This window comes from Oryx dammah, unplaced genomic scaffold (assembly GCF_014754425.2).
Source record: "Oryx dammah isolate SB20612 unplaced genomic scaffold, SCBI_Odam_1.1 HiC_scaffold_20, whole genome shotgun sequence".
Classification (NCBI taxonomy): Eukaryota; Metazoa; Chordata; class Mammalia; order Artiodactyla; family Bovidae; genus Oryx; species Oryx dammah.
This window is the reverse complement of record NW_024070204.1, coordinates 47,444,809-47,462,938: the sequence shown is the minus strand read 5'-3', so window position 1 is coordinate 47,462,938 and position 18,130 is coordinate 47,444,809. Positions and strand designations below refer to the sequence as shown.

Below are 18,130 nucleotides of genomic sequence, written 5' to 3'. Positions count from 1 at the left end.
TCAAACCTGTTTTAATTTTTGTTGGTCAAACCTGTTTTAATTTTTGTTGGTCAAACCTGTTTTAATTTTTGTTGACCAAACCTGTTTTAATTTTGTTATCTCAATGTATTCTATCTTTTGTATGCTGCTTTAAATCTCAAGAAATAAAATGAGGTAGAAACAAATCCAGTACAGCAAATTTCAATATAGACTAGTACATCCAGCAGATACTAAGTTCTGACAATGTCCCATGTTGTAATGCTCTATAGCAAGTTTACAGTGCTCCTCCCTAAAATGCATGTGTTCGAAAAGCATAAAACCCATTTTCCTAGGCAGTTGATAGAACTTGTCAGATTCATACTAAAAAAATTACCCCTTTGCAGAAAAGTGTATAAATAATCTGTCTTGTTGCAGTTTTGTGTCTCTTCAATTATATATTAGCGGCAGAGCTTTTAAGCATTACACTGGCTTCTGAGTGAAATTTGGGAGATACTTTAATCTTACCAGCTGAACAGTTACAGACTATCTCCTAAGGTAGTCTTACTATCATAGCTAATCTATTTCATTGTATGCTGATTTTTACTGACTTCAGTTTTAAAGAGGGTGACTTTATTTTCAGTTTGGAAGATCTACCTCATTTGAAACACAGCTTCTCTCACCTTCTCTATGTATTGACTGTGTAAATATTGATTAACTTTTAGTAAATTTGAAGGTCTGATTGTTTTAACTTCTTACTAGACCTTATTATGTAAGGGCTTCCCTGGTGGCTCAGATGTTAAAGAATCTGCCAGCAATGCAGGAGACCTGAGTATGATCCTTTGGTTGGAAAGATTCCCTGGAGAAGGAAATGGCAACCCCTCCAGTATTTTTGCCTGGAGAATTCCATGGACAGAGGAGCCTGGTGGGCTATAGCCCATGGGGTTGCAAAGAGTTGAACACGACTGAGCAAATAACACACACAGACCTTATATATGACCGTTTTTTTTTTATTCCTTTTATACTAGGTTCATGAGAGAAGTGTCCAGTCAGACTTCCTACTAATTATCTTGAAGGAAATTTTACAGAAACGTTCTGATTTACATTTGATTCTCATGAGTGCCACTGTAGACAGTGAAAAGTTTTCTACCTATTTCACACACTGCCCTATTCTGAGAATTTCAGGAAGAAGTTATCCTGTTGAGGTAAGTTTTTTTAATAATGCCTATGTAAACAGAAACTACATTCCCACCAGTGAGTGTCCCCAGAAGATAGGCCCTTAAGTTTGCTGCTGCTGCTGCTGCTAAGTCACTTCATTCGTGTCCGACTATGCAACCCCACAGATGGCAGCCCAGCAGGCTCCCCCGTCCCTGGGATCTTCCAGGCAAGAACCCTGGAGTGAGTTGCCATTTCCTTCTCCAATGCATGAAAGTGAAAAGTGAAAGGGAAGTCGCTCAGTTGTGTCCAACTCTTAGCGACCCCATGGACTGCAGCCTACCAGGCTCCTCTGTCCATAGGATTTTCCAGGCAAGAGTACTGGAGTGGGCTGCCATTGTCTTCTCCCCCTTAAGTCTGAGCCTAGAACTATTCCTAAGGTAATGCAAGCCAAGAGAGGACCTGGAGCTGGCCTTGGGAGTCAGATAGCTGAGCTGCCTTGACTAAGCATGGGTGGACTGGAAGGAGGATTGTGCTGAATAACATACCTCAGAGGTACACAGCATAGAACACAGTTCTATAGCAAAGCCAAATCTACATCCAGATTGGGGTCACTTCCTAACAATAAGGAACTGCTTTTCCACCCATGTGGAAGTTGGATATGAGAGTTGGAGTATAAAGAAGGCTGAGCCCCGAAGAATTGATGATTTTGAACTGTGGTGTTGGAGAAGACTCCTGAGAGTCCCTTGGACTGCAAGGAGATCCAACCAGTCCATCCTAAAGGAAATCAGTCCTTAATATTAATTGGAAGGACTGATGCTGAAGCTGAAATTCCAACACTTTGTCCACCTGATGTGAAGAACTGACTCATTGGAAAAGACCCTGATGCTGCGTAAGACTGAAAGCGGGAGGAAAATTGGACAACAGAGGATGAGATGGTTGGATGGCATCACCGACTCAAGGGGCATGAGTTTGAGTAAGCTTCAGGAGTTGGTGATGGACAGGGAATTCTGGCGTACTGCAGTCCATGGGGTCACAAAGAGTTGGATGCTACTGAACTGAACTTTCCATCCATCCCTCAAATTGAGGGGGATTTGTCTTTGACGCTTTCTTCTAAATGTTTGCCCCCTTGGTTCAGCTGCTAAAGAATCTTTAAATTGATTTTCACATGTAAAAACTATACACCATAATGTACTTTGTCCTGGAACTACATAGGGACAGATCCAGGCAAGTTCTTCATTCCCAAATAATGCAGAAAAAAATTTTTTTTCATAATATTCTAATTAGCATGTGGTAACATTCAGGAAGCTAGCAATCCCTTGTCTCTTTAAGATGATATTTACTGAAATGAATTTGAGCTCACTCTTTATATGCCTTCATCTGTGCAGGTTTTTCATCTTGAAGATATAATAGAGGAAACAGGCTTTGTACTGGAGAAAGATTCAGAATATTGTCAGAAATTTCTGGAGGAGGAAGAAGAAATAACCATTAATGTTACAACCAAAGCAGGGGGAATAAAAAAGTATCAGGTAAGAAAAAAACATTTTAAAAGACATACAATGATATCCAAGGCACAAACTACCGTAAGAGTTTTAAAGTCATGTGGCTGGCACAGTGCATTCAAATACATTTTGTTAGAGGAATAACAGATATAATTATGAGCAAATTTTAAAGATCATTTCTTTAATCTTTGTTTTACTGACTCTTTTACTGTTTTACTTACTGTTTGGTTTATGATATTTGCTTTATCTCAACACCTTAATAGACTAGGGCAGGCCTGTAAGGTTGGACCCCGGGGGCCATGATGGGCCGCCCCTCCTCTCCCCTGACGGCGGGGGAAGTCCCTAATGGAGGGAGCCTCCCAGATACCAGGGACCAAGGACAGCATACTCTGCCAGCTAAAGCTGCCCCGCCCCCAGCTGCATAAACCGCGCCACCTCAGCTGCATAAGCCGCCCCGCCTCAGCCACATGGAGAAACCTATCAGCCCGCAACGCCGCGAACCAGCAGCCTATCCAAACTCCCATCCGCTAACCCAGCCATCCCTCGCAACGTGCATATATAAACAAACTCCCAACGCAGTTCCCCGAGGATCCCCTTGACCTGCCCTGTTCGGGTCCGGGAACCCCGCCCGGGAGCGCTCTGCCATTAAAGCCTGTCAGAGATTTTTTTTTGTTGTACCTGGTCATCTTTACCTAACAAGGCCCAGAGTCTAGATCCCTGCCACTGGTTTTCTTAGGAGACTTTGTGCTGGCACGAGCCATCCAGGGAAGCACAGTTCTTCATAGAGAGTTTAGTTCGAATGACATAATTTTAGGAATATCACAAAAGCTATGCTATCCTGCATTTTGACCAGTGGTACTATTTACATATTTTCACTGTGTCTACAATATTTCATTCATCTAATGGACAAATTTAAAGTTAGTTTATCTTTTAATTAAGCAGATAAATCAAGGAAGCAAAAACTAAAATCTTTTCTTAAAACTGTAGAAACAGAGATTAGAAACTAAAGAAAGACTTCAAAAAATTAAAGGTAGTATTTCAAAGGAGATGGTTGGAACTCAGCAACCAAAGTAGAATCTAGAATGAATGAGGCAGGTGTAAATTAGTTAATAAAGTTATCACAACCTCTTGGCCTGCCTGCTTTTTAATTGCCACGGAACAATGCAGCCATTATTCTGTTTTTCTTCATTTCTTTAAGTGTTTACATGCCAAGATTAAAAAGTTTTGCTGTACTTAAGGGGGCTGGATGAAATTAATAGGATAGAGATGAAATTTTATCATACTTTAATACTGTTAAAAATTGTATTCTTGCTATATTTGAATGAAATAATGGTGACAGTGAGAAAAATAGAGATTTAAATAAACGCAAGTAGCTCGTTTTTTCCTTCTTTGTCTTTACTTCATATTTTTGTTCAAGTTTTTCTGATTATGTTTCTTTTAGGAATACATCCCAGTTCAGACTGGAACAAGTGCTGATTTAAATCCATTTTACCAAAAGTATAGCAGTCGCACTCAGCATGCTATTCTCTACATGAATCCTCATAAAATCAACCTGGACCTCATTTTGGAACTTCTTATATATTTAGGTATTTACCTATTTCTAATGTGTCTCCATTTGTTTTGATAAAACTTTTCTACTAACTGGAGATGTTTTATTAATATTTTATATGCTGTTCCTTATTTTTGAATATTGTATCTTTCAAAAAATTCCAGACAGAAGTCCTCAGTTCAAAAATGTTGACGGAGCAGTACTGATCTTTTTACCAGGCCTTGCTCATATTCAACAGTTGTATGATCTCTTATCAACTGACAGAAGATTTTTTTCAGAACGGTAACTACAGATCTTCATTATATTCCTGGTAGTTTTAAAATAGAGCAGCGTTTTGTACATTAAAATTCTTGATCAGAGCTTTCAAAGTCTTTTCACTTTTAGTTAAAATTGTCCATGACAAAGCAATTCTTATTTTAACTTTCTGTTATAGCATTTTGTCTACTAAAAATTTTAGGTACTTTTTCTACATTTGTTTTATTTTCTTAATATGATTTAGCAGAGGGAAACTTGTGGTTAAGAATAAGATGGTGACTCCCCTCCCCAACCCATGGGATGGTGCAAAACCCCAACAGCATTGCAGTTTATCATCCATACGCACTGAATTGGCTCTTTACTGTGTCTGTTTTGATATAGTTTATTACTGCTGTTAACATTATCACTTTGGCATCAGAATATTTTTTTTTTAATTCTTCAAACCCTACATTCATATAATTTATATTAAATTTTTTCTCATCAATGAGTATATATATATTATTCTCAGAACTTTTGTGTGTGTTTAAAATTTTTCATAATAAATTTTTAAATTGCTTCCTATTTGCAAATAAATTTTGTTATTCTTTGCAGTGTCTTCTAAAGAGAAACTCTTGCTAAGAACTATGATTTTAACTTTCAGATATAAAGTGATAGCTCTGCATTCTATTCTTTCAACTCAAGATCAAGCTGCAGCATTTACACTTCCTCCTCAAGGAGTCAGGAAGGTAAAACTCAGTACATCAAATTTATATGTGATCCACCTGAGAACAGTTCATGAAAATGACTACCTATCATCAAAGACAGTTATTAAGTGCCTTATAGCACATGGCAGACTCCAGATGCTCTGCAGTCTAATAGCATCAAAAGTGAACCAAATATTAAAATTCAATTTATATTGTTAGGTGTTTATATTATGTGTTATCAATAACTTTAGAGGAGTGGTAGTTTAAAAACATGGCATTATTGTTACTTTTGAGAGAAAAAGTCACTACTCTTCCTTCAAGAAGAGAACACAAAGGATGTTTGATGTCAGAAGCTACTTGAATCCTGGGAGGATTCTTTTTTTGTTCTCTATAGTCTATTCATCCCTGATCATTTTTGCAACACAGAGAACATTAGGTTAGGAAACAATCTTAAGGTATTTTCATTGTCTCCTCTGTTCATGATTCTGAATGAAGAGATACTTGGCAAAAAGAGTTTCTCAGATTCTTGTCCCAAAGCTGCTGCCATGTCTGGCCTTTGGCAACCTACTCAGCCTTACTTTCTCATCTTTAAAAGGGGTTGAATTAAATTTATGATTTTCTAACTGCTCTGAAAAATCCAGGGGTTGATAGGTTATGTTCTGATCTGTAACATTGGGCTTCTCTGGAAGATTTTGTCTGAAGAAAAGAATTCCACCACCTCTAAACACTTTGATCACCTAGGTCCTATCTAAGTCTTAATAATCTGGGTTCTCTTTCCTAGGATGAAGGATAAGAAAAACAAGCATTCAGTATTGAGATAGAGTGATAACATAGTGAACTGACCTAGAGTTTCCTAAATGTTTCACCTCCAAAGACTCAACAGAAGAAAAAAACACACACACAAGAAGATGGGCTATTCAGCCATCACCATTAAGAATTTTTGAGCTAGAAAGGGACCTAAGAAATCATGTATTTCTACCTCCTAATTTGAGACCAGAGAGGTAAAATAACTTGCCCAGGTCACAAAGCTAATAAGTAGCAGAGCCAGGGCAACAACCCACCATTTCTTCTTACTAAAGAAAGTATTCCCTAATAATTGTAAAGTTTCTGCTGAGCAGTCTCCATTCTCTGACCCACTTTCCCATTCTATGTGTATGATTTTTAAGATGACTGACTAGAATTAAGGGACTAACAGTATTTCTGTTGGAATAAGAATCTATAAGTTTAATTAATAAGCTGAGGTAATAAAATTAATTGAGCAGATTTAAGTTACACAGTAATAGCAATTAGATTGTGAATTTTTGTAAAGAATAAGTGAAATTCACTTTTTAAAATGCATTGGCTAAACTAAAGAATTTGTAAGTGATGGCACATTGCTGAAAGTTGTTACCTAAATGTTTTGGCTCTGTGTTTTCAGATCGTTTTGGCAACAAATATTGCAGAGACAGGTATCACTATTCCAGATGTTGTATTTGTAATTGATACTGGAAGAACAAAAGAAAATAAGTAAGTTTGCATTTTCCTCCCAAATCAAAACATATTTAACCTGAAAAGGGCTTGGGACTCTTGAATTGTTAGGAGACATCACAGAACCATTCCAGTCAGTACATGTACTGCCAAAACAAGCACTAGATCTCAGAATCATATGGGGAACATCTCAAATGTCCTAATTCTGTCCAAAACAAAAGGTCTCAGGGAAGCTGTAGGGAAGTTTAAAATGTCTGAGAGTAAACGTCAAAATTCATGTCATCAGTTTTCCCATAAGTAATATCATTGTACTGCTCCTGATAGAAAAGTGCTGAGAAAATGTTCAGACATAAATTCTTATCAGTTAGTTTGTAAAATAAATTGTTTTACAAATGCATTATTTGTGGGATTATAAAAAAGCATGGGTTTTAGAATCAGAGTTAGACTATAAATCTCTGATCTATAATCTTGAGCAAGTAATATGACATCAGTTATAATCATCAGTATTCTCCTCATATGTAAGTGGGAAAATTAAAATTTCATAAATTGAAAGTACGTAGTACAGTAATTGGCGCATAGTAGATAACTTTAACTGTTAAATAAATTTAACTTTAACAGATTATTGCTTTATAAATGTTCTGATGTTCATATTTAACAAATAAGGGAGACCATCTTTGTGGTCTATTCTAATCTATATGCATTGTTCCTAATCTTAGAAAACTTGAGCAATATTTGGAAATGAGTGTGACTGTCCAGTACAAAATAGACTCCTGATTTTTTTTAACTGTACCTTTAGAGGAAGTGTTTTCAGGGTTGAACTGTATTTTGTGAAAGGTGCTATTCACAGCAGAATTTCTCACTTTTTCAAAGAATTCTTACTGCATAATTAATCTTCAACTTTAGAATCAAATACTTCCAGTTTTTTTTTAGATTTTGATTTAAGTCAGTTATCTACATATTATCTCCTAAAACATTTTTCTAGGTACCATGAGAGCAGTCAGATGAGTTCTTTGGTCGAGACATTTGTCAGCAAAGCCAGTGCTCTGCAGCGCCAGGGGAGAGCTGGGCGGGTCAGAGATGGCTTCTGTTTCCGCATGTACACGAGAGAAAGGTATGGCGTAGCCTGGAGATTAAAAACACACAAACCAGCATGACATTGCTGATAATATGTGTTTAGGATTATTTTACCTTATTTTTCAGATTTGAAGGCTTTATGGACTATTCTGTCCCTGAAATCTTGCGCGTGCCTTTGGAGGAATTATGTCTTCATATTATGGTAATCCCAAGGGAATTTAGATGAACTTTTGTTCTCCACCCCTTTCTAAGAAAAAAGAAAAGGAAGACCTAAACTAATCTTACCTTCTGTTGCACTAGATTTTCAAGTATTTTATTTACTCTGCTCTAATAAATTCCCCCTTCCCTCATATTTTATAAGTAACCCACTGTGCTTTAAATCTGCCATAGGTACTCATACTTTAAGAAATTAAAATATAGACTCATAGCCCAGACCACTAGTTCTCAACTGGGGATGATATTGCTTACCAGGGAAAGCCTGGAATGTCAGGAGACATTTTTAGTTGTCAGAACTGCGGGGAGAGGGAGACCATGCTGTGGACATCTAGTGGGTCAAGACCAGGGATGCTGCTAAACACTCTGCAGTGAACAGCACCATCTCCTAAAACAATTATCTGGGCCCACTAACAATAGAGCTGGACTTCAAAAGTCCTGACCTAGACCAAAGGCTTCCTGGTATGAAAGATCTATAATATCCTTCAGTTCTTAGATTTTTTGGTTCTATAAAAATCAGGAATGAAGAAACTAAAAATATGCAACTGGAAAAATCTCCTCTTTGCTTAAAATTTTACTTAAATTTAGTTCTAGTTTGACCATCTTTTTTTTTTTTTTTTAATTTTTTCTGATCACATCTGAATTTATCACTTTTTCAATCTGCAGAAATGCAATCTTGGTTCTCCTGAAGATTTCCTCTCTAAAGCTTTAGATCCTCCTCAACTTCAAGTAATCAGCAATGCAATGAATTTACTCCGAAAAATTGGAGCTTGTGAACTAAATGAGCCTAAACTGACTCCACTGGGCCAACACCTTGCAGCTCTGCCTGTGAATGTCAAGATTGGCAAGATGCTTATTTTTGGCGCCATTTTTGGCTGCCTGGATCCAGTGGTAAGACAAGCAATACTGCTGCTTCTTCACTGTAAATAGCATTTTGGTTGGGGAGGTATTAAGTTGGGAAAAATTTTTTTAACTAAATAAGGTGTCTGTACTAACATTAAAGCCAGAAAATCTGAATGCTTAATGAGAATTTTTAAATATTTAACTTTTTATATTTATATATAAGAAAATATCTTCACCCATATACTCTTGTGTATTGTAGGTATTATTTTGTAAAAGGGTTTTGGCTTGTAGACTTCTGCTATCAAACATACCACTTTTATATATATATATTTATATATATATATAGTAGATGATTCATATAGTAGATGGATTCATTGAGAGTTTTGAACTCCACACTTCAGAATCAAAACTTCCTTCCCTTTTTCTGAGTTTTCTCTGAGCTAGCAATTACCAGCAATTCTGTTTTCTCAAATTATCTCAGAATTAACAAACTTTCTGCCTCTCTCTGAATCTCTTGCCTGCTTTGCCATTCCAACTTTATCAAATTGTAGCCTTTTCTGGGACTACAGATAAGCCTGTTTGAAATCAAAATGGGGAGAATATGACTTACTCTAGTATTTTTTTTTTTTTCCTAGTATCAGAAATATATACCAGAATTGTGTTGAGTCCAAGAAATATCTACTGCCATGATAGTTGATCTAAAAAGCTGCAGCAACAACAAATGGGTTGTTATATAGTCCAAATTATGTAAGAATCAAAGGAGCATTGCAGGCAATGGAAATTCAGACTCAGAGTCAAGATCTCTGATCTGTGGTTAAGGAATTTCTTTTAACTATGTGATAGACTATCGGTCTCTTGCACAAATACTCATTTTTTAAAATCCCTGATTTTGTTGGTATTACTTCCCTGTCTCACAAAGATGATATAAAAGTAAGTGATAGATTTTTTAAATTCCATAAATGAAACTAAAAGTAATTAAAATGAAAATGCTAGCTATTATAGAACACAGTAAATTCAAAAGAAGAAGCATGCAACTTGAAAGTGCAGTTGTTTTATGATTTGCTTTCTATTACAATACAAATCAGCTTTCAGTGTGTACCTCTTTAAGGTTAAATTTTTTTGTTTATTTATGGTTAGGCAACATTAGCTGCAGTTATGACAGAGAAGTCCCCTTTTACCACACCAATTGGCCGGAAAGATGAAGCAGATCTTGCAAAATCAGCCTTGGCCATGGCAGATTCAGATCATCTGACGGTCTACAACGCATACCTGGGGTAAAGGAATAATCCAGGTTTTGTCAGTAGGTCAAACCTGAGGGTATTTACTATTTTAAAAATTTATCTTTGACTTTTATTAAAAAGATGCATTAAAGGTTTAAATTTAGTATTAGCTACTTCATCTGTATAATTATTTTAGAGATTTGTATTTTTATAATCCTAAAATTTAAGAACAGTGTACTTTGTATTACTATGTGTCTATTACCTTATATTTGAAGTTATTAATTTACTGTTATACACAAGCAAAAAATACCTATATTGTAGTTGAAATTGGCTAGCTCTTAAAACAGGCAAGGCCCTTCCTCGTTTTATATGATTATTAATATAATTAAAGCTATGGTTAGTACCTCTGAAAGTGAGAGTTTGGAAACATTAAACTTTGGTCATTTTTCTTACGTAGGTGGAAAAAAGCACGGCAGGAAGGAGGCTATCGTTCTGAAATAGCATATTGCCGGAAGAACTTTCTTAATAGAACATCACTGTTAACCCTAGAGGTAAGTCTTAATGCAACTGTCTTAATTTAGGGTCATATGGTGGAGCAGTGGGATTATTTTGGGAAAAGAAATGCCTAGGATAGTGCTTGACACATAGTAAGTGTTTAATAAACATTGGCTGAATTAATAAATTTGTGATTTTTTTGTTTTGTTTACCACAACAGGTAACCTGTATTACACGGTGATTCAGAATCGTATTTAATAGGGACTTCCTTGGCTGTTCAGTGGTTAAGACTCCATGCTTCCAAAATAGTGTTTAACAATCATATTATATTCAGGAAGTGGTCAAAGATGCAACATGATTTCATAGAAATAACACTAGTTTGGGAATTAGGATAGTTGTCTATTCAACAGCTCAAGCTTGGAGAAGGTTAATTTAGTCTCAGTTTCTCATTTAAAAAAAAAAAACGAAATTGAATTGGGGATATGCTACAGTTTTTCTCAAATCTGAAAATCAGTTGTTATTTTGAATTATTATGGAAATTTTCAACTATACATAAAAGTGACAATAGTATAGTGAACTCCTGTGTACTCATTTCTCACTTACATAATTATCAACATGTGCTCAATCTTGTTTTACTAATACTCCCCTTAATCCACTGTCTGCCCTCTAGATTATCTTGAAGCAAATCCCAGATGTCAGGTTGTTATGTATCTCTGAAGTATAGGACTTGTTTTTTTCTTGAGCATTATCATGCCTCGAAAAATAATTCCTTTATATCGTCAACTATACAGTGTGTAAATATCCCTGATTTTTCATAATTTTTTTTTTTACAGCTAGTTCAAATCATGATCCACACAAGGTCCACACATTAAAATTGGTTGATATGTCTCAAGTGTAGTGCAACTTTAAAGGGAAATGATGTTTAGAGCAGACGTGCTATAAAAGCATTCAGAAAATAAACTTACCTCTCACATAATTCCCCTATCCTGTGCTCATATTTTAAAAGGTTGTCTGGCTCGGGTTCAAGATATGGAGAGATAAGCAACACTCCTTTGTCTGCACTCCACTTCTTCCAGACCTTCAAGTTGCCTCCCACTCCCTTCCTTCTATCAGCCTTGTCTTCACCTCCCCTAGGCTACAGGGTTTTCAGTTCTTTACCAGTCTTGTGGTATTACAGCAACTGTCTGTCTGATTTTTCTTCTCCTGGAATTGAAGTCCCTTAAGTCCCAAACCAGAAAACTCAAGGAAATCCTAAATGTAAACTTCATATTTTAATCACTTGTATCCTGTCTACTTTAAAAATGCTCATACTCATGAGACAGCAAAAGAGACACAGATGTAAAGAACAGACTTTTGGACTCTGTGGGAGAAGGCAAGGGTGGGATGATTTGAGAGAATAGCATTGAAACATATATATTATCATATGTGAAATAGATTGCCAGTCCAGGTTCGATGTATGAGACAGGGTACTCAGGGCTGGTACACTGGGATGACCCTTAGGGATGGGATGGGGAGGGAGGTGGGAGGGAGGGTCAGGATGGGGAACACATGCACACCCATGGCTGATTCATATGAATGTATGGCAAAAACCACCACAATATTGTAAAGTAATTCAGTTCAGTTCAATCGCTCAGTCGTGTCTGACTCTGCGACCCAATGAACTGCAGCACGCCAGGCCTCCCTGTCCATCACCAACTCCTGGAGTCCACCCAAACCCATGTAAAGTAATTAGCCTCCAATTTTTAAAAAAAGCAAAAAAATAAATAAAATTGAATTTTTGAAAAAAAATGCTCATCCTCCCTATGGTATTTTAGCTGATTGGCATTACTAAAGGTATAAAAAGATTTTAAGCAACAAGTTTAGATGGTTGCCATTAATAAACATTGTCAGAGTTCTTTAGGAAATTGTTTCCCAGAGACAAGTGAAGAAGGTTCTTGCAGTCTAGGATCAGAGTCCTCTGTAATTCTTCCTCAGTGTCTCTATGTGACCGTCCTTACTGAGTAAACCTATTGAAAGCAGAGCTACTGTTAAAGTAGATACACTGGATGAAAATGCGTTCAGGCACATTTTTATTGCTTTCACATATTAGACATTCGTATGTTAATTCAAGTATGCTTGAGTTATAATATATTTTAGGCATACAGCACAGTGATTCAGTATTTTTCTAGATTATACTCCATTAGAAGTGTTTATAAAATACTGACTATAATTCCCTGTGATATACAATATATCCTACTTGCCTGTTTTATACAGACTTGTGTGTGCCTCTTAATTCCATATCCCTATCTTGCTCGTCCCCCTTTCCCTTCCTCCAGTGGTAGCCACTTGTTTGTTCTCTATATCTGTGAGTCTGTTTCTGTTTTGCTGTATACATTTGTTTATTTTAGATTCCACAGTTAAGTGATATTATACAGTATTTGTCTTTCTCTGCCTTATTTCACTAAGCATACTGTTTAGTCCATCAACATTGCTGCAAATGGCAGAGTTTTTTTTTTTTCTTTCATTCACTTTTACTAAAGTTTTATTATATATTTATGGAACTTGAGGAATAGTAATATATTAAGACATTTCTTCAAAGTATTGGCTGTGTTAAACTTGAAAATAAACTGATATATTAATGAAATGCCTAATCTAAAGAGTTTGCTAAACTAATAAAGTATTATTCAAAGAATAATGCACAAGGACTTCCCTGGCGGTCCAGTGGTCGGCATTCTGTGCTTCCAATGCAGGGGTCATGGATTTGATCCCTGGTCAGGGACCTAACGGAGAAGGCAGTGGCCCCCCACTCCAGTCCTCTTGCGTGAAAAACCCCTGGACGGGGGAGCCTGGTGGGCTGCAGTCCATGGGGTCGCTGAGGGTCAGACACGACTGAGCGACTTCACTTTCACTTTTCACTTTCATGCATTGGAGAAGGCAATGGCAACCCACTCCAGTGTTCTTGCCTGGAGAATCCCAGGGACGGGGGAGCCTGGTGGGCTGCCGTCTCTGGGGTCGCACAGAGTCGGACACGACTGAAGTGACTTAGCAATAGCAGCAGCAGGGAACTAAGATCCCACATTCCATGAGATGTGGCCAAAAAAATTAAAAAAACCAAAACAAGAACGCACAGAGATATATACTTCATGCTGCTGGTTTTACTTAGTAATATGATGGATTAGGAAAATATTTGACAAATGTTAATATTTGTAATAAGATTAGAAATGAAACATTTTAGCATGCTAAATTCCATAAGTTTTTTTTAATTGGCATGTAGTTGGTTTATAATATTAATTTCAGGTATATAGTGACTCACAAATTTTAAAGATTATAGTCCATTATTGTTAACTACAGAATATTGGGTTTTATTGGGTATATTCCATGTGCTGGCAACATATCCTTGTACTTAATTATTTTACACATAGTAGATTGTACCTCTCAGCCACCTATCCCTACCTTGCCCCTCACTCCTTCCCTCTCCCTACTGGTAGCCACTAATGTGTTCTCTATGTTTGTGTTTCTTTTTTGTGTTATATCCACTAATTTTAGTTTTTTTAGAGTCCACACATAAGTGATAACATATAGTATTTTTCTTTGTCTGACTTATTTCACTTAGCATAACGCCCTCCAGGTCCATCCACTTTGTAGCAAAAGGCAAAAATTCATTCTTTTTTGTGATGAATAATATCCCATTGTGTGTATGTGTGTGTATTATCATCTTTCTCCATTTGTCTGTTAATGGACATTTGGGTTTCTTCCATGTCTTGGCTGTTGTAAAGATCTGTGAACACTGGAGTTCATGTATCTTTTTGAATTAGTGTTTTCATGTTTTTCAGGATATATGCCTGGGAGTGAGATTGCTAGATCATGTGGTAATTCTCTTTTTAGCTTTTTGGAATCCTGTCCATTTTGATAGGAAACAGTAATACAAAGTACAAGGTTGTTTGGCAGCTTCTTTAATTGATTATGATCGTGTCTCTTTTTAACAAACCAATCTAGGATGTAAAGCAGGAGTTAATCAAGTTGGTTAAAGCGGCAGGATTTTTATCATCTACAACTTCTAATAGCTTCGAAGGAAACAGAGCCACACAGACCCTTTCCTTCCAAGAAATTGCCCTTCTTAAAGCTGTACTTACTGCTGGACTGTATGACAACGTGGGAAAGATAATCTATACAAAATCAGTTGATATTACAGAAAAATTGGCTTGCATTGTGGAGACAGCCCAAGGCAAAGCACAAGTACATCCATCCTCAGTAAATCGAGATTTGCAGATTTATGGATGGCTTTTATACCAGGAGAAGGTAAAGTGCTCATTCTTTAATTCCAGTATTCGGGACATTATTCTAGAAGTCAGTCATAACAAATTTGGATGCCCACCAAATACTATATTTGGTTCTTAAACTGAACTATTCATGTTTGTTCATATTTGAAATCAAGATGTTCATGGTTTCTCAACAAAAATATAAACATGTCTTTTTTCCACATCTCCAAATAGGGGGAATATGGAATGGGATAGAACTAAGCATGATGTTACAACAGTCTGAGACACATTGCAACCTAAGATAACTTAATAGCAAATATTTGTAGATTAAAACAGTCAACCTTTTGAATCATAGCTCATTAAATTAATAAAGATCCATAATTTCAAGCATTGGCTTGAGTAACTCCCAGCTTATCAGCAAACTTAAACATGTAAAACATGATAAATTCCTGACTAATGGTCATTGCTGAACCTTGCTGTAGAAACCAGACACTTTGAAACTTAATTTTATCTTTCCACTAATTATTTAACAGTATTAGCATAACACTGCTTATTCATACTTTATGTTCAAGGTATACAATTCAGCCTTAGAATTAATGTTTGAAATCCTTATAATAGTATAAATACACAGGTGGTGACTGTGATTATTATAAAAGAGATTGTGCAACATAATGTAGACATGTAGCTTTATAAAATAATTTAAAATAGTAGCAAATTATAGAAAAATGCTTACATGAAACAGTGAATTTTTTATTTTTTTAGGCTAAGTGTTTTGTTGTTGTTGTTGTTGTTATTTTTTTAATACAGATACGATATGCCCGAGTGTATTTGAGGGAAACTACCCTAATAACCCCTTTTCCAGTTTTACTTTTTGGTGGTGATATAGAAGTTCAGCACCGGGAACGCCTTATCTCTGTTGATGGCTGGATCTATTTTCAGGTACATGCTACAACTGATCTTAAAATTTTACTGCCAGTACCATTGAGGTAGATTTTTTTTTAATTTTATTGGAGTTTGCGTAATTTCTTCCTATGGTTTGACTTAACTAGAAGATGTCCGTATTTTATCTTGCCTGTATGGTTTTAAATCTGTTTAATTTAAAAATCAAACTATATTCCTAATAGCATATTACATTTATTGTCAGTAATAATGATTTGCCATGTGGTGGACTTCAGTTGTTAACTTTACATGGATCATCCTAATACCCTAACAACCTTGTTAGATGATTTCTTTCTATTGACAAGGCACTTAAGCTGAGTGAGAGTTAAATAGCTTACATGGATTGTTAATGGTAGAGCAAGGTTTAAACCTAGAACTATGTGATCCTCAAACTTGTGCTCCTTCTGCTATATCATGCCACCTATAGAAAGACACAAATTCATTTAATTCATACTGTTAAAATTCTCCTCTGGAAAAATTAGACCAACCAGTGCTACCAACAATAAGTTTATTTCTCTGTAACTTATCAACATTGACCACTTTAAGCAACTCTAATACATTCTGCTCTGATATACCATGATAGCTGTTTATCTAAGACTGGAGATGTAAATTTTAAAGGCAGTTTTAAAAATATGTGCACTTCTCACAAAGAGGGGGAGATGGTGATAGTGTTCTATAACTGGATTGTGGTCATGGCTGTACAACTCTATAAGTTCATTAAAAATCATTGAGTTGTACACAGTGAGTAAATTTTTATGATCTATAAATTATTCCTCAGTAAAGCTATTTTAAAAATTCCATTTTCAAACCTGTAGCCCTCTTTCTTCCTCTTCCGGGGACGATATATAGAGGCATTCAGGATGGTCCAGCCTCTAACAAAACGAAGCTGTCCCAAATCCCTGGTAATGGAATTGTTTACCTTTATACCAAGAAGGTTGGGAAAGCACCAGAATCCACATGTGGGCTGTGCTCAGGCTGACTTCAAGGAATTCATGCTGTGAGACCTAAAGTTCTTATGAGGTTGTCTAAAATGAAAAAACACAATCAGCTGGGCCTATGATGTTTCCATGTGTGCTAAATGTGTCCACGACAGGACAAGCATGCTTTCCTTATTGAGGAGCAGAAGATCATTGTGAAAATGTTGAAAGCACAGGCACAGAGTCAGAAAGCTAAATTAAAAAATGAAGCATTTTTGAGCAATAAAATCAAAAAGCACAAAAACGAAACTGTAGTCTTCACTCCCATAGAGTTATTACAAGAGAAGAAAACAATTGCAAAATGGTTGCTTTATTCTGGAAAGAGGTATCAAGTTTATGGGTACTTAATAAGGAAATTGAAGTTTATGTCTCTTAGCTGCAGAAGGTAATTTATTTTTCCTATAACATTTTATATTTAAGTCAATATGTGTTAAAGCACATTTAAGGCATATATGCTTACCTTGATTTTTTTTAAACGCATTCATACTCCCTGGGATTAACGTTCAATTTGTCATCTCTCAACAGGCACCTGTTAAAATAGCAGTCATTTTCAAGCAGCTACGAGTTCTCATTGATTCTGTTTTAAGAAAAAAACTTGAAAACCCTAAGATGTCTCTTGAAAGTAAGTGTTTGACTCTAAGAAAGAGAAACTTTCTCTGAGGTTCTCAATATGTTTTCTCTACCAGTCTCCCAAATGTAGAGCTGTTAGTCTGTAATCCTTCAACAGAAATCTGCAGTGGACACCTGAGCTGCCACTTAGGCTGGTATGTGCTTTGCTGTGCTTAGTTACTCAGTCATGTCCGACTCTGCGACCCCGTGGACTGTAGCCCACCAGGTTACTCTGTCCATGGGGATTCTCCAGGCAAGAATATTGGAATGGGTTGCCATGCCCTCCTGCAGGGTAGTCTGGTATAGTGTTTCCCAGACTTGCCAAATCATCAGAGTTATCCTTGTAGTTGTTAAAAAAAAATCTATATATATATATACATATACATATACATATATATATGGTCCAAAGACCTATCTCAGGCATACTGAATCTCCTCTATGGGAGAGGCCTATGGCCATACTGCTATTTTATAATCCTTTCATCTATCTGTAACACTTCCCCTATACTACCATCCCCATTTTTAAATGCAATTATTTTTAATAAACTAGGTTGTTTTTCTGGTGGAATTTCTTATGTTTAGGATTTGGGCAGTTGCATCTTCATGCTTTAATTTAATGTTTCTCTGTTCCCTATATTTTCTGCAAACCTGGGTTTGATCCCTGGGTCAGGAAGATCCCCTGGAGAAGGGCATGGCAGCCCACTCCAGTCTTCTTGCCTGGAGAATTCCATGGACAGAGGAGCCTGGTGGGCTACAGTCCATGGGGTCACAAAGAGCTGGACGTGACTGAGCAACTAACATACATACACATTCTCTATATTTCCTGAAAACTAGTAGTTATATCTAATGACTTGATTAGAATCTGGTTTTTAGGAAAAGAATATTTTTTGGTTGGTGCTGTATCCTTCCCATTGCATCACATCAGTTTGATTTTCTTGTTTTTAATGATAAGAATTG

General features: G+C 36.4%; 1 protein-coding gene and 1 long non-coding RNA gene across 3 annotated transcripts in view; one reads left to right on the top strand and one right to left on the bottom strand.

Moving 5' to 3' along the window:
* DHX29 (DExH-box helicase 29) overlaps positions 1 to 18,130 on the top strand; it is a 46,994-nt gene that overhangs the window by 27,286 nt on the left and 1,578 nt on the right. For both annotated transcript variants that reach the window (XM_040262534.1, XM_040262533.1), the window contains exons 13-26: positions 984 to 1,160; positions 2,499 to 2,639; positions 4,054 to 4,198; positions 4,326 to 4,443; positions 5,057 to 5,141; positions 6,517 to 6,605; positions 7,549 to 7,677; positions 7,767 to 7,842; positions 8,520 to 8,744; positions 9,834 to 9,970; positions 10,374 to 10,467; positions 14,387 to 14,689; positions 15,457 to 15,588; positions 17,091 to 17,187. In XM_040262534.1, the coding sequence (XP_040118468.1) occupies positions 984 to 1,160; positions 2,499 to 2,639; positions 4,054 to 4,198; positions 4,326 to 4,443; positions 5,057 to 5,141; positions 6,517 to 6,605; positions 7,549 to 7,677; positions 7,767 to 7,842; positions 8,520 to 8,744; positions 9,834 to 9,970; positions 10,374 to 10,467; positions 14,387 to 14,689; positions 15,457 to 15,588; positions 17,091 to 17,187 (1,948 nt within the window). The remainder of the gene's footprint in view (positions 1 to 983; positions 1,161 to 2,498; positions 2,640 to 4,053; positions 4,199 to 4,325; positions 4,444 to 5,056; positions 5,142 to 6,516; positions 6,606 to 7,548; positions 7,678 to 7,766; positions 7,843 to 8,519; positions 8,745 to 9,833; positions 9,971 to 10,373; positions 10,468 to 14,386; positions 14,690 to 15,456; positions 15,589 to 17,090; positions 17,188 to 18,130) is intronic.
* LOC120879522 lies at positions 11,392 to 17,094 on the bottom strand. The gene is made up of 3 exons (XR_005724807.1): positions 16,508 to 17,094; positions 15,927 to 16,009; positions 11,392 to 11,422 (listed from the first exon to the last, which is right to left on the bottom strand). It is a non-coding gene; the product is annotated as an uncharacterized LOC120879522 (long non-coding RNA).